At 49.2% G+C, this 14,546-nt stretch overlaps 1 protein-coding gene across 1 annotated transcript in view; it reads left to right on the plus strand.

Moving 5' to 3' along the window:
- The first annotated feature begins 8,417 nt into the window (after positions 1-8,417).
- Positions 8,418-14,546, plus strand: part of IL17RA (interleukin 17 receptor A) — a 28,910-nt gene continuing 22,781 nt past the window's right edge. The window contains exon 1 of the mRNA XM_075553392.1: positions 8,418-8,645. Coding sequence (XP_075409507.1) covers positions 8,508-8,645 — 138 coding nt within the window. The 5' untranslated portion in view covers positions 8,418-8,507. The remainder of the gene's footprint in view (positions 8,646-14,546) is intronic.

The following is a 14,546-nucleotide window of genomic DNA, read 5'->3' on the forward strand; positions in this document are numbered from 1 at the left end:
TGTTGTGTTAAACGCAAACAGGCATGGAAATAAAATGTTAAGCCTTTTAAATTTAGAGTAAAAAACAAGACATCTGGCTATGTGTAAATTATATTGAAAACCCCTAACCTACAAAAAGTATCATTTATTTTTAGCTCTATCACCAAAACTGCACCTGGAGAAGGACATCAGACTTGGTAAAGCAGAGGCACATCAAGAAGAGAGAGAAAGCCTTCAACAAGATGGACTGACCCCGCGGCTGTAACACAGGACTCAAGCACAGGAACAATGGTGAGGCCGGGGCAGGACTTCACTCTGTTGTATACAGTGTTCTTCTGGGTCAGAACTCACTCGATGGCATCTAACAACAACAGCATCACTAAAAATGACCCACGGCAAAATCGGCCATTTGAGATTATTATAGAATGTTATATGTACCCCTAAAGTCCTACATGTAATTTCCAATATACCACTAACTAGCCTATGGTATCAGGATGGGTTCTCTGACGAATAAAACCAGGGTTATTTATATAAAGAAAGATGTTTATATCGCAAAAGTGGGTCACGCAGCTATAGAAGCAGGCAAACGTAATCTGGTTCATGTGGTGGGTCAGATGCTAAGCTGGAGACTCTTCCTGACTGGTCTGATGAGCCAGGAAGCAGAGAGATGAACCAAGAAGCAGGAAGCAGGAAGACTATGGCTGGTGGATACAGAGGCAGATAGATCCAAGGTTAGTAGGTCAGATTGCAAACACTGATGGCTCCCAGGGTTGACAAGCAAAATGGTGGGTATTTGGCTCAAATCCAAAGAGCCAGAAGTCAATAAACAAGATGCAGGATCCAGATCAGCAAGAAGCCAAGTCTCTCTCCATAGCGTCTATTAATATATGAAGTAGGCCACACCCCTCTGTAAGGGGTTGCACTTCACCTTAATCTTCCCACAGCTGCATGGCTGCTCACAGACGATCCCATCATGGAGCTGATTACTTTATGTCAGATCATGTCATTGAGGAAACTTCAATTGTCAAACTGCTGGGACACCTGGCCCAGCCCAGTTGACATAAAACTTAATTACACACCAATGTTTGGTGAAAAGTAGCTAACTTCATACGCTGGGTCTATAATATCTTACTCCCAGAAAGCATTTTGCTTTCAGATCTGGGTGGTACTGTGTGTTAGGCAGGGTTCCTTATAGAAACAAAGCCAGGACACTTATGGATGGATATATATATATATATATATATATATATATATATATATCGCAAGAAGGAATATAACAGCTAATTAGTCCACACAGCAGTACAGAAGGTTCAGTTTAACTCACTTTCATGGAACAGTTAATATACTGGAAGTCCTTCAACTCGTGGGCTGCCAGATCCAAGGTCAAGGAAGCAGACAATGGGGTCTTCCCTCAGGCAAGGCAGGCAGAAGCAGCAGGTCAGGAGGCAGCAGGGCGGGTCACCAACAGTCAGTAGCTTGAGAGCTTAGGGGGTCAGGTCATGATGGGATCTGGATCTCATGTCCAGCAACGGGATCCACCAGCCGCAGCTCAAGCAATGTGTGCACCAGCAGCGTGGTGAAGCAGGTCTCAAAGGAGCCTCAAGCTCTGATGACATGATCCATGGGTTGGCTTGTCCCACAGGTTGAGGCAGAGAATTAGTTAAAGCAGCAACATGCCGGTCCAATCACCAGGAGCAAGAGAGAAATGGGATGCCAGCTGTCTTGTTTCAGTCATCTTCCAATCAAGCTTCAACCAAACCAAATTCCACCCACATATTCCCATTGGCTTGGTTGGCACAATAAACCCAACTATCACATACTGAGATAACAATGGCCGGCTTAAAGGATCCTCCACTGGTCAAGATGTTACAATTTAACAAAAATGAAGTAAGCATTAAATTTCACTGAAACATGTCTGAGAGAAAAAAAAAATCATGAACTTAGTGTTCCAGAGAGAAAAAGTAAAACCAAATTTCCAAGAAGACAATTTCTACCATGAAAAGGATAAACCAATGGTAACCTTTTATTCTCTACCTCCTTAATGTCAATATTGAATGTCACATCAAATGTGTCTATTATCTGAAACTACTGAACATTTTAAAATTTGCTCTAAATGTCAAAATTCTTACTTAAAAGGGTAGCTGGCTCAATGACCAGGGGAAACATCTACATTGACTTTAGAAAGAGAGTTGAAAGGGGAGAATCTAAAACAGTAGAAGGGTGTGGAATTCACTCAAGTAGGAAATTACAATCTGGATAGACGTCTTTATGAACTCATCCATTCAAATCTGCAGCACAAAAGTTGTGGGAAAGATTAATGTTTAAAAAACGGATGGTGTTAAGAAAAAGAACAAAACCAAAAATTTTGTCTTAAAAAAGAACCCACCGCAAAGAAAGAGGTTAACTTTTGTTGCCTAACAAAGGACCCAAAACTTAGTGGCTTAAGTTTCCGCTGCTTATTTCTCTCCAGTCTGTTGGTCAGTTGGGTATCTCTTCTGGCCCTGCCTGGTTCATCTGGGGCTGAAGGGCTGGGAGGGCCTCAGCTGGGATGGCTTGTCTCTGCTCCACATGATTTCAACGGAAGCTCTTCACACGGGCAGGACTAAGGACTCCAGGGCAGCAAGAGCCACACATTTTCTACTTTCTCGCTGCTCAACATAGTGGAGAAAGAATGAACAGATTGACTGCCATCACGGCAAGGACCTACCATTGCTGCTGGTGGTGTCAGGAGCCACAGAGTGGATTCTGACCCATCGCAACCCTATGGGACAGAACTACTCCTAGGGTTTCCTGGGCCGTAATTTTTTCCTTTTCCTTTCTTAATCGTTTGAGGGCGCGTACAGCTCTTACCACAATCCATCCATCCATCCATGTGTCAAGCACATTTGTACAAATGTTGCTATCATTTTCAAAACATTTTCTTTCTAGAGTCCTTGGTATCAGCTCGTTTTCCTCTTTCCCCACCCTTCCTCTCTCATGAACGCTTCATAATTTATGAATTATTAATTTTTTCATGCCTTACACTGACCAATGCGTCCCTTTGCTCACTTTTCTGTTGTCCATCCCCCTGTTGTTCCTCCCCCATCTTCCCCTTCCCCTCCTGGTAACTCTACTCTCATTATTGGTCCTGAGGGGTTTATCTATCCTGGAGTCGCTGTGTTTCCAGCGTACATCCTCTGGTCTAGCTTAATTTGTAAGATAGAATTGGGATCATGATAGTGGGGGTGGGCGGCGGTGGTGGTAAGGAAGCATTAAAGAACTAGAGGATGATTGTTTCATTGGTGCTATATTGCACCCTGACTGGCTAGTCTCTTCCTATGACTCTTCTGTAAGGGGGTGCCCAATTGCCTACAGATGGGCTCTTTGGGTCTCCACTCCACACTCCCCCTCATTCACATTGATGTGATTTTTTGTTCTGATGATGCCTGACACCTGATCCTATTGCCACCTCATGATCACACAGGTTGGTGTGCTTCTTCCACCTGGGCTTGATTGCTTCCCAGCTAGATGGCTGCTTGTTTATCTTCAAGCCTTTAAGACCCCAGATGCTAGATCTTTTGATAGCCGGGCACCATCCACTTTCTTCACATTTGCTTATGGACCCGCTTTGTCTCCAGCGAACATGTTGGGAAAGTGAGCATCACAGAACACCAGGTAATTAGAGCAAAGTGTTCTTGCATTGAGGGAGTACTTGAGGAGAAGCCCAATGTCCATCTGCTACCTTAATACTTAACATATAAATATATGTACATAGAACTATTTCCCTATCGTTATATATAAAGATATGTACATATTACATATATACATGTCCTTTGCTTCCGACTTCTTTCCTCTATTTCCTTTGACTTTCCTCTTGTCCCACTACCATGCTCGGCCTTCATTCGGTTTCAGTAATTCTTCCACATTGTCCTGGTTCAAGCCGCACTTGATCTAGGCTATAACTTTCACAGCAGACCAGTAAGTCTTTCACCATGGTGGGTTCGACTGCCACCTCGTAAGGGTTGTGCCAGGAGTAAAGCTTACTATAGTTTGTTGTTGTTGTTTTAACAGTTTGATACATTAATTTGACAACTCTTGCCTAAATGGTTAGAAATACTTGGCTTGCTAAAGAAGTCGTAAGTTTGCCTGGCTGATATGTGAGACTTTTCTAAGAAGCGTGGACATAAATTGGTGATAGAGCTTGAAATGTCTAAGGAGACAAAGGATTCAGTAGTGATCTATTTTCGAAGAGGATTTTACCTGTCGAACTTAGAAGTAAACGTCACGTGGATCAAAGCACAAGTAAAACTGATGGTTCTTATTTTATATATGATCGGATTAATATATGGACCAACAATGTGTAAATTGAAGAGTTGAGAGACCAGGACTTAAACTTGTCATCAACATCAACAAAGAAAAATCAAAACAGCAATACATTTAAGTATTTTCCAAACACAGAACTTCTCTCAGGCTTTAATAAACCTCATTTAGTGTGACCATGTGATCATTTACATATTCAAAATCTATTTCTCCACTCTCTAGTAGGCCCAAGGAGCCCTAAGGGTGGGGTTCAAATGTACCAACTGCTCTGGGAGAAAGATGGAGCAATCTGCTTGGGTACAAATTTACAGTTTCGGAAACCCTAGGGAGCAGGTTTCCTCTGGGTGTTAGGGTCACTACGAGTTTGCCAGTGAGTGCCCGGTGGAATAGTAGGTTACACGTTGGGCTACGAAGCACAGGGTCAGTAGTTCAAAATGACCAGTCGCTCAGCAAGAGAAAGACAGGGCTTTCTACTCCTATAAAAAGTTATCCTCTCAAAAAACCACAGGGCTTACTGTGTCCTAGAGTCACTCTAGGACAATGGTTCTCAACCTGTGGGTCGCGACCCCTTTGGGGATCAAATGACCCTTTCATAGGAGTCGCCCAATTCATAACAGTAGCAAAACTACAGTGATGAAGTAACAACGAAAATAATTTTATGGTTGGGGGGGCACCACCACATAAACTGTAGGAAAGGGTCGCAGCATCAGGAAGACTGAGGACCACTGCTCTAGGATGATAGTGAGGTTTTTTCCTGTTTAATGAGCTTGCCAAAAGAATAAACAAACAAAAGACAACCTGAATGCTCCTTACAAGCAAGGATGGCTGCCCTGGGTCTCACGTCCTTTGCACTTCTCATCAGTAGCGAGCAGTCCTGGGAGGAAGACTTCATGCTTGGTGAGGCAGAAGGGCAGTGAAAAAGAGAAAGACTTTCAACAAGACGGATTGACACAGGAGGAGCATCAATGGGCTCAAACAGAAGGACAGCTCAGAGGACAGCGCAGGATCCCGTCAGTGTCTTGTTCTGTTGGTCGCAGGGTTGCTAGGTGTCTAAACTGACTTAACGGCACCCAACAACAAGAGTTGGAATCTGCCAAACCACTGCCATTGAGTTGATTCACAGTGACCCTATGGGATGTAGAATTGCTTCTTAGGGTTTCAGAGGGGAGCAGACAGCCTCCCCTCTGTCCGGAGGTGCAGCTGCTGAGTTTTGAACCGCTGACCTTTCTGTTAGTAGCCCAACACTTATCCCACTGCACCCCCTGGGCTCCCTTGTCTTCTAGGGGCAGGCACTGCTCTGGCCCTGGGAAAATGGGGGGAATGACTTCTAGTCCCTGCTCTTTTTTACGTTTATACCTTGACAGAGGAGAAAAGTCAAACAACATGATTTAAGATAACACAGACTCACACCAGCCAATCTGGGCGTATCTCCTGCCTCTAAGCCCATTTCCTCCCAGCAAAGGCCCCCAAGACCCTCTCACACCTCTGTTTGCATATCTGCCTTCCTCCCACCTTCAAAAGAAAGGAAGGCAGGTCTCATACACCTTGAGGTATTTTTAAAATTAATTAATTAAAACTTCCTAGGCAAAACTCAAGAACTGGTGTCTAACAGAACTCTAATTACCTGGTAGAATTTTCTTTTATTTTTGTAAACCAGGTGGGTTCCAAATATTACTTTACCAAAAACTGAGGAAGGTTCAGTCATGTTACCAGCTGCTAAATCATTGAAAACAGTGTCCTAAATATTGATGTATGTATGGATTGTGATAAAAGTTGTATGAGCCCCTAATAAAATGATTAAAAAAATAAAGAGCCACAGTTTCTGAAAACCTAAAAAAGAAAGAAAACAGTGTCCAGGTGACAGGACACTGTGTGACATTTGGCATGTAACTCAGGAGTTCAAATAACTGAGTAGCAGTTACAACCAAAGTCTGAGCATCACCACACATACCACACACTTACAGGGAAACAAGATTTTTGAAGCCTTAGGTCTATAGAGAGACCTTGGACATTGCAAGCAAGCAGTTAAACTGGTGGTTCTCAACCTGTGGGTCGCGACCCCTTTGGAGCAACAACCCTTTCACAGGGTTCACCCGATTCATAAAAGCAGCAAAATGACAGTGATGAAGTAGCAACGAAATAATGTATGGTTGGGGGTCACCACCACATGAGGAACTATATGAAAGGGTCACAGCATCAGGAGGGTTGAGAACCACTGAGTTAAACTCTGGCCTAGCTCACAGGTGGAAATGAGGCCATTCACTCCTGTAAAGATTTCCAGCCTCAGAAATCCTATACAGAGTCGCCATGATTCCGAATTGACTCCATGGCGGTGAGTTTGGTTTGGGTATTTTAGAGGCGGCTCAGAAGACACACCTGGTGACCTACTTCTGAAAGGTCACGGCCTTCAAAACCCTGGGGACCAGTTCTACTCTGCACCTGTGGGGTCAACCGGGTCAAGGTCGACTAGACAGCAAGCCACAAAAACACCATCTCTGTAACATTTTAAAATATAGAAAGAGGGGTCCATGTTCAGTAGAAGCATTATTTATCCAGATACACAAACGTATTCCAAGTCCAAACCAAACTCACTGCTAGAGTTGAATCTGACTTATAGTGACCTGCTAGGACAGAGTGGATATGCCCCTGTGAGTTTCTGAGACGAAATCGTCAGGGAGTAAAGGGAGCAGAGGGACCTCGGATCCAGCAGGGCCAGAGAGGAAGGGAGGTGAACAAGAAAGAAACCATGGTCCTCAGGCAACCTAATCCTGTCCCTGCTACTTTAGTCTATTAAATTCTTAGTATACTGAGGAAGCATGTCACTAGCTCCAGCCCACCCTCGCCGGGGAGAGTGATAGCAGGGCTTACACAGAAGGCGCACATTTGGAGCCATCATCATATAGGAACTGCCCACCACAAATGTCAGCAGGTACCAAATGGCAGTGACTGCACCATTCACCACTATTTAAGCGATGGAAAAATTAGGTATTTTCTTAAAAATGTGTGAGAGGATTCAGAGTTGTTCAAAAGTTCTTTTGGAGACAGACAAGCGAAACCACATGAAGACCACTGAGTCTCCACTCTAATTAAGCCGGGCAGGATGGGGGGACACCTCTGGCAGAGCCCCCACCAGCAGCAGGAAAAGGGGCAATGGAGCTTTGGACACGAAGGGAATCTACCAGCCAGATCATATGGAGGGAAATGCAAGGGATAGTTAAGTGAGTTTAAATCCTCTGGGAGTCAAGCAGCGGCGAGAAGCATTCAGTCTGGATGACTGGGTGGGGAAGGACAGGGTGTACCTGGGTTTAGGATGCAGAAAGAGGACGAAAAACTCATTTTTTTTCTGCGTGCAGATGTGGCAGGAGATGAAGTAAGGACAGACGGGGTTGCCTGAGGCAGGCACTCAGGAGAGGGAAGCCAGGCTCCACTTGGGGTGGGTCCAAAGAGAGATGGAGCCAATGTCAGGTTGTAAAGGGTGAATGGGCAGGATTCGGCTAATCAGATGTAATTACATCATGGCAGGCTTTGGGCACAGAGTAAGCTCCTGGGGGGTGGGGGGGATGAAATTGTCAGGCACTGGAGCTCCAAGGTTGGAATCCCCCCCCCGGGGGGGGGGGGGGCTCCTGGGAGAAAACAAGGCTGTTCCTGTTTAGAAATCATCTCGGAAACCCAAAAAGGTTCTACTCTGCCCCATAGGGCCACTGCGGGCCGTGATAGATTCGATGCCAAGTGAGAAACCACGTGCTGCTCGCACGCCCCCAGCGAAATGGGTCCGATCCAGGCGCCCAGGGCGCCCCTACCTCATGAAAGCGCAAGGAAAGGAGCTAGGGAGCGAGCGAAGAGGATGGTGGGCGCGCGCCATCAGGGACTAACTAAAAGGTGCTCCCTTCGAGTCCCGAGTCGGGGATGGCCGTCCAGGGAGGGAGGAGGAAAAACTGGATGGCCGTGGAAGCAGGGCGGGACCGTGGGAGCGGCGAAGGCTGGCAGGCGGCGCGGGGCGGGGCGGGGCGCGCACCTGGGACTCACCGGAGCCGCAGGGAAGGCGGAGGGCCGGGTCCCCCAGCAACCCTCCCCTCGGCCCGGCCCGGCCCGCCCCCTGCGCCCGCGGGAAGCCGGAAGCAGGCCGGGGAGGGCAGAGTCCGCAGTTGTCAGCGCAGGGAAAGTTCCGGGACGTTCCCACGCCGAGCCCCCGTCCCGGGCCGCGCGCCCTCCGCGACGGGGTCGGGACCATGGGGGCCCCGCGCCGCGCGCCCCCCGCCTCCCCGGGGCCCCCGCTGCGGGGGCTGCTGCTGCTCCTGACCCTGCCCACCCTCGGCCGCTCCTCCCTGCGGCTCTTGGACCACCCGAAGCCCGTCTGCTCGCAGCCGGTGAGACGCGGGCGCGCCGGGGGCGGCGGAGGCGCGGGGTGGGCGGCGGGGCCCCCGGGCGCGGGCTGGGGAGCCGGCGGTCTGCGCCGCGGGGAGCGGGGCGCTGCGGAGCTTGACGTGACGTCCCGGGCGCTCGAGCGGGGGCCGCGGGGGAGCCGAGCCGCGAGCAGAGGGGGGCCGGCGGGGGCGGGGCGGAGCTCTGGGCCGGCGGGGTGGGGGCGGAGCTCGGGGGGGCGGGGGCGCGGCGGGGGCGGAGCGTTGCGCAATCGGGAGGCGGGCGGGGCCCCGGCGTTGGGCAAGTGCTGTGGACCGCGCGGGAATGGTTGGGCAAGGGCCGGGTCTGGGGAGACTTTTGGGAGACCCTAGATCGGAGCCGACCTACGGTTGCTTGGCCCGCTTCAAGCCACCTGCATCAGACGGCTCACCTGGGCGATCCCGTGGTCTCCGCGGGACCCTCGGGAGCTAGGAACCCAGAGTAGGAGAGGTGCCCGGTAACCTTTCTGGGAAAGATGTGCGGAGGGCGACTGAGCGGTGGCAGGCTACCTGGTACCCCCCCCCCTTCCCTGCCTGCAGTTGGTTCTTAAAATGCACCTCTCACCCACTCCCACCTGATCCACCAGCACGCCCCAGCTCTGGGAGCAGGCACTGACCCAGGGCAGAGGAACCTGGGATTATCAGACTAAGGCACGTGCGGGGGCCCTAAACTCTGATGATCAGGGGTGCCCCCTTCGCAGCTCACTCACACATTCCTTCACAATAGGTGAGTGAGATACAAAACTCAAAACCAAACTCACTGCCCTAGGTCCATTCCTACGCCTAGTGCCCCTATGGGACAGAGGAGAACTGTCCCTGTGGATTTCCAGGCTGTGTTTACGAGAGGTCTTTCCATTCTCCCCCAGAGCGGCTGGTCCTTTCTAACTGCTGACCTTAGGGTCGGCACCCCCAACTCATAACTGAGGACACCTCCAGAGTTTTAAACACACACACACACACACACACTTTAGCTATCTGATTTAAAGTCCTTTCAGGTGAGTCAGGTGGTGCTTGGTAAAGTGGAGGGGCAGTGACAGAGAGGAAGGGCCTCTACAAGCTGGATGGACAGAGCCACTGCCACAGGGAGCTCCAGCCTGAGACCAGTAGTGAGGATGGGCAGGACCGGGCAGTGTCGCTCTGCTGTACATCGATAGGGTGGCTACGAGTCAGAACTGACTGGACGGGCGACACCATGGAATCCAGCAGGGGTGTGGCTCATACCGCGTTTCTCAGCTCATTATGCAAGGTGATATCAAGCATGATGTCCTACAGAAAATGTCTCCTAAAACAGTTCAGGTCAGAGAAGTCATCATGCTTCCAGTAGTTTTTTAATTGGCTCTGTTAGCGTTATATGACATTATTGTCTGTGTTAGTATAAAGGGAGCCCTGAGGTGTAGTGCGCAGCGGCTGGGGGGTTGGGATTGTTGACCTTGCGGTCAGCCACTCCCGTAACCACTCTGCCACCAGGACTCCTTAGTTTGGTTTCAGTGTTATTATAAATGGATGCTAGATTGTGTTCACTTAGAGGACAAACATTTGCAAGTTAAAACTGTAAATATTGGTCACAAAACTGAGGACAGAACTGTGGGTGAATGTAGACGGTAAAAAGGCAAATTGTTTGGCTACATTGCAATGGTTGAATGGTACCCGTGCTTGCCCATGCTTTTGCATGCCATCTGAGACTGGTGGTCCCGTGGACGGCTTGCTAGCGTGTGCAGAAGAGCGGGCACTCGTGTTTCTACCCTAGCAAAGAGCATTGCTGGCCTCCTGGACTGAAGTCACTCCACCATCAGATAAGAACGTACAAGAGAGTTCTCTCAACATGGATCCGAGACCTGTTAGGATTGCCCTCATCCCTCCTGGCCCAGTAACTACTCATGTTGGATGCAGTTGCGTATTGACTGACGGCAGCAAGAATTAGAAAGTAAATGTTTAGAGAGTGATGATGGCCACCTAGATATCAATATGCTTGATACAGTGGATGCATGGATTGTTATAAGAACTGCAAGAGCCCCAGTAAAATGATTGTTTAGTAAGAAAAGAATTAGACTCAACAGTCTACCTTACTTCTTGTTACTTAGCTATAAACAGTAAACTCTCAAGAGACCTGTGGAGATGACTGATTGCCAGAATGCTGATTCTGACTCCTAGCGACCCTAGAGGACAGGGGAGAACTGCCCCCTGTGGGTTGCCCAAACCGGACATCTTTATGGGAGTAGAGAGCTTCATCTTCCTGCCACAGAGCAGCTGTGGGTTTGGACCACTGTCCTTGTGCTTAGCAGCTCAACTCGTAATCCCCTGGGAAGGAACCAGAGGGGACAGATGGCCAAGGAGATGTTAAAAGGGTAGGCCTTTATCGCTTAAACAACTTTGTGCTTGGGCGCCCTCCTGACACTGTGGGGGTGGGGACTTTATTTCTAGTCAGCACATCCTCACACCAGGGAGCTGGCATCCACTTCATTGAACATCCTCCACTGGGACACTTGCTTTTCCTTGTGTACTGTCTGCTGGGCATCTATGAGTCTTTGCTTTGGACAAATAGTGCCCTGTTTTCATGTTACCCTAAGTACATGTTTACCTTGCTCATTGGGTAAGCCAGCCGTGCACCCTGTGTTGGAGCCAGGAGCCATCTTCAGAAAGGAAAGGCAGAAAGCACTCATGCCCCTGAACAATAAATGTGCCCACCCCCACCCAAGCTTCCTTTCCTCCACATGCTCAAGTGTTTCTCTGCCCCTGGAGGGCTGACGATCAGTATCTGACTCAGAAAATGTGACACCAGCCAATGTGGGGATTTACCAAGAGAGAGCAAAGGGCGAGTGAGCATTGAGCAGAGTTTTATCATTGTTTGCATGTGGATGGTATTGGGAAATGCCCTGGTGACTCGTTCTGTCGGATGAAGTGGAGAGACATGTGCTCAGCAGACCCTGCCTGCGCCTTGGTATACAAGTCTTCCACATCCGGGATTTGGAGCTCACTTTTGATGTCATTTATTTACTGCCTGTGTGCAGTGGAACTGAGAGGCCTCTGCTCCTCATGCCCCGGGGCCTCAAACCAGCAAGCAAGGGAACTAAAGCTTGAAGTCAGACAACTATCGTGCACGGCATTGTCTCGCAGGCGCTCCTTGTACCACAAAGGAGTGTGTGCACTTCCAGGAGAAGGAGAAATCGCTTCCAGCCAGGTGTTTTTCTGGGAAGAAAGGATGCCTGGGCAGTCCCTGGGGTGGGTTGAGTGTGAATCTGGAAGACAGGCTGAAGGGAACATTCTGGGCAATGGGTAGGTCCTGGGCCACAAATAGGCCCTAGGAAGAAGATCTGGATTGACATCCTGACTTTCCAGAATTCTTAAAATCGCTATGACCTTGAGCAGCTTAGGCATCCTGGACCCGGGTTTTCTCATCTCCACAACGAAAGGGCTGGTGATCCCTCTTGAGGTGGATGCACACCACTTTGTCCATTATCCAGAAACTCTCCAGAGTCCATCCGGTTGTCTGTGACTGATTCATCAGAAGTCCATGGCCAGACTTTTCTTCTGAAGAGCTTACGTCAGGGCAGAGTCAAACCTCCAACCCTTCAGTTAGCAGCCAGGCACATGACTCATCTGCCCCTCCCCCTCCCCGACCCCCCCATCAACACAAAAGAGCAGAGAGCCTGAAGTCAGATTCAGTTCCATAGCAACTGGTGGGGTGACTGAAGCCCAGAGATGCTCAGCCCTTAGTGAGTCTCCCCAGAGACAGGAAGGAGGCTGGTTCTGCTCCTAGCCCCCCACGTCCCCCCCTGCAAGCACAGGATGTGGGCAAGCCAAACACCTCGTCGTCCCCTCAGTGCTGACTCATCAGGACCCCGAGTACAGAGTAGAAGTTCCCGTTATGCATTTCTAAAATTGTGATCTCGCCAGCAGCAGATTGCTCCATCGTTCCCCAGGGGGCAGCTGCTGGCTGACATCAGAGGGCTTTAACCACTGGGCCTCCATGGCTCCTTCCGTGGATGTGGCTACTTGGGTGAATGGAAATGAATGGACGAGTGCGGGAAGGAAGGACAAATGGACAGACGGGCTTTTCTTGAAAAGCAGTCACTGCTCAAGCTTCACACCTCAAAACCCCCAGGGGATTAATAGTGGAGAGACCACAGTGACCGCTGTGTCCCTGGGTGGTCGGGTTGGCAGTTCTCCCTGCCTGCTCGCTCTTGCAGGTCTCTCATGACAGCCAGCCCTGAGGACAGCCCGGCAGGAGAGGCAGCAAGGTGGACTTGGTCCCAGTGAATGTGAACACACAATTTTGTGGGCAGGGTGTGTGGATCATTACAAACTCTTTTCTTCCTGAGGACTGGCGATTTTCACGGGTGGTGGAGCTAAGTGCTTGCTAGAACCCTCTTCTGTTTGCCAAAGCGCGTCCCAGCCAGGCCCCTTCCGGTCAGTCAGACCTGGGCTCCGCCAGCAGAGCTGCTGGGCTTGCTGTTGACACTAGAACCAACAGTGACCAGGCTCCCGGTGGCACGAGTCGTGTGCTAACCAAAGGTTGGCAGTGTGCCTCACCCAGCAGTGCTGCAGAAGAAAGGCCTGGTGGTCCTACTTCTGTAGAGATTGGTCAGGACACGGGTGTGGAGCAGTTTCATCTCTAACACATGGGCCCGCCAGGCATCACAACAGACCCAATGACAGCAGATTAGGGTTTTTTGGTGGGTGAATCCACTGCACAAGGACCTCCCTCTTTCTTTTTTAAAAATCATTTTATTGGGGCTCTTACAGCTCTTATAACAATCCGTACATCCATGTGTCGAGCATATTTGTACCTATGTTGCCATCATCCTTTTCGAAACATTTTCTTTCTACTTGAGCCCTTGGCATCAGCTCCTCATTTTTTCCCTGCCTCATCTACCCTCCCAACCTCATGACCCCTTGATAATATATAAATTATTATTATTATTTTCATATTTTACACAGATTGCTGTCTCCCTTCACCCACGTTTCTGTTGTTTGTCCCCCTTGGGGGGGGCAGTTATACATCGATCATTGTGATCGGTTCCCCCTTTCTGCCCCCACCCTTGCCCCTACCCTCATGTCATTGCTAGTCCAATTATTGTTCCTGAGGGGTTTATCTGTCCTGGGTTCCCTGTGTTTCAGGCTCCTATCTGTGCCAGTGTACATGCTCCAATCTAGCCGAATTTGTAAGGTAGAATTGGGATCATGATAGTGGGGGGGGGGGGAGGAAACATGAAAGACTCGAGGAAAGTTGTATGTTTCATCGGTGCTATACTGACCCTTCTGTGAGGGTATGTCCAATTGTCTACAGATGGGCTTTGGGTTTCTACTCCTCCCGCCCTCCCATCCCCGTTCACATCTATATGATTGTTCTGGGTCTTCTGATGCCTGATACCTGATCCCATCGACACCTCATGATCACACAGGCTGGTGTGCTTCTTCCATGTGGACTTTGTTGCTTCTGAGCTAGATGGCCGCTTGTTTATCTTCAAGCCTTTAAGACCTCAGATGCTATGTCTTTTGATAGCCGGCACCATCAGCTTTCTTCACCACATGTGTTTATGTACCCTTTTTAAGACCTCCTTCTTTCAACTGCTGGAGAGCCAGGATGTCAGCTGAGGACTGAGGTACCCTGACCATAGCCATGGATTATCAATCACCTGCTATTGATAAGGCTTTTATTGGCCTTTTTTTAAAGTTGATTTTAAACTCCTTCTTCCTAGTCAGTCTTAATCAGAAGCTTTCACTGAAACCTGTCACCTTGATGACTCTGCTGGCATTTGAAATGACATGATTTCCAGCGTCTCAGAAACATCCAAGCCACCAAAGTACAACACACTGCCACGCAGGTGGTGGGATGACATCAATAGCCTGACACGCGAAGAAAGCAAA

The sequence above is a fragment of the Tenrec ecaudatus genome, chromosome 6 (assembly GCF_050624435.1).
Source record: "Tenrec ecaudatus isolate mTenEca1 chromosome 6, mTenEca1.hap1, whole genome shotgun sequence".
Classification (NCBI taxonomy): domain Eukaryota; kingdom Metazoa; phylum Chordata; class Mammalia; order Afrosoricida; family Tenrecidae; genus Tenrec; species Tenrec ecaudatus.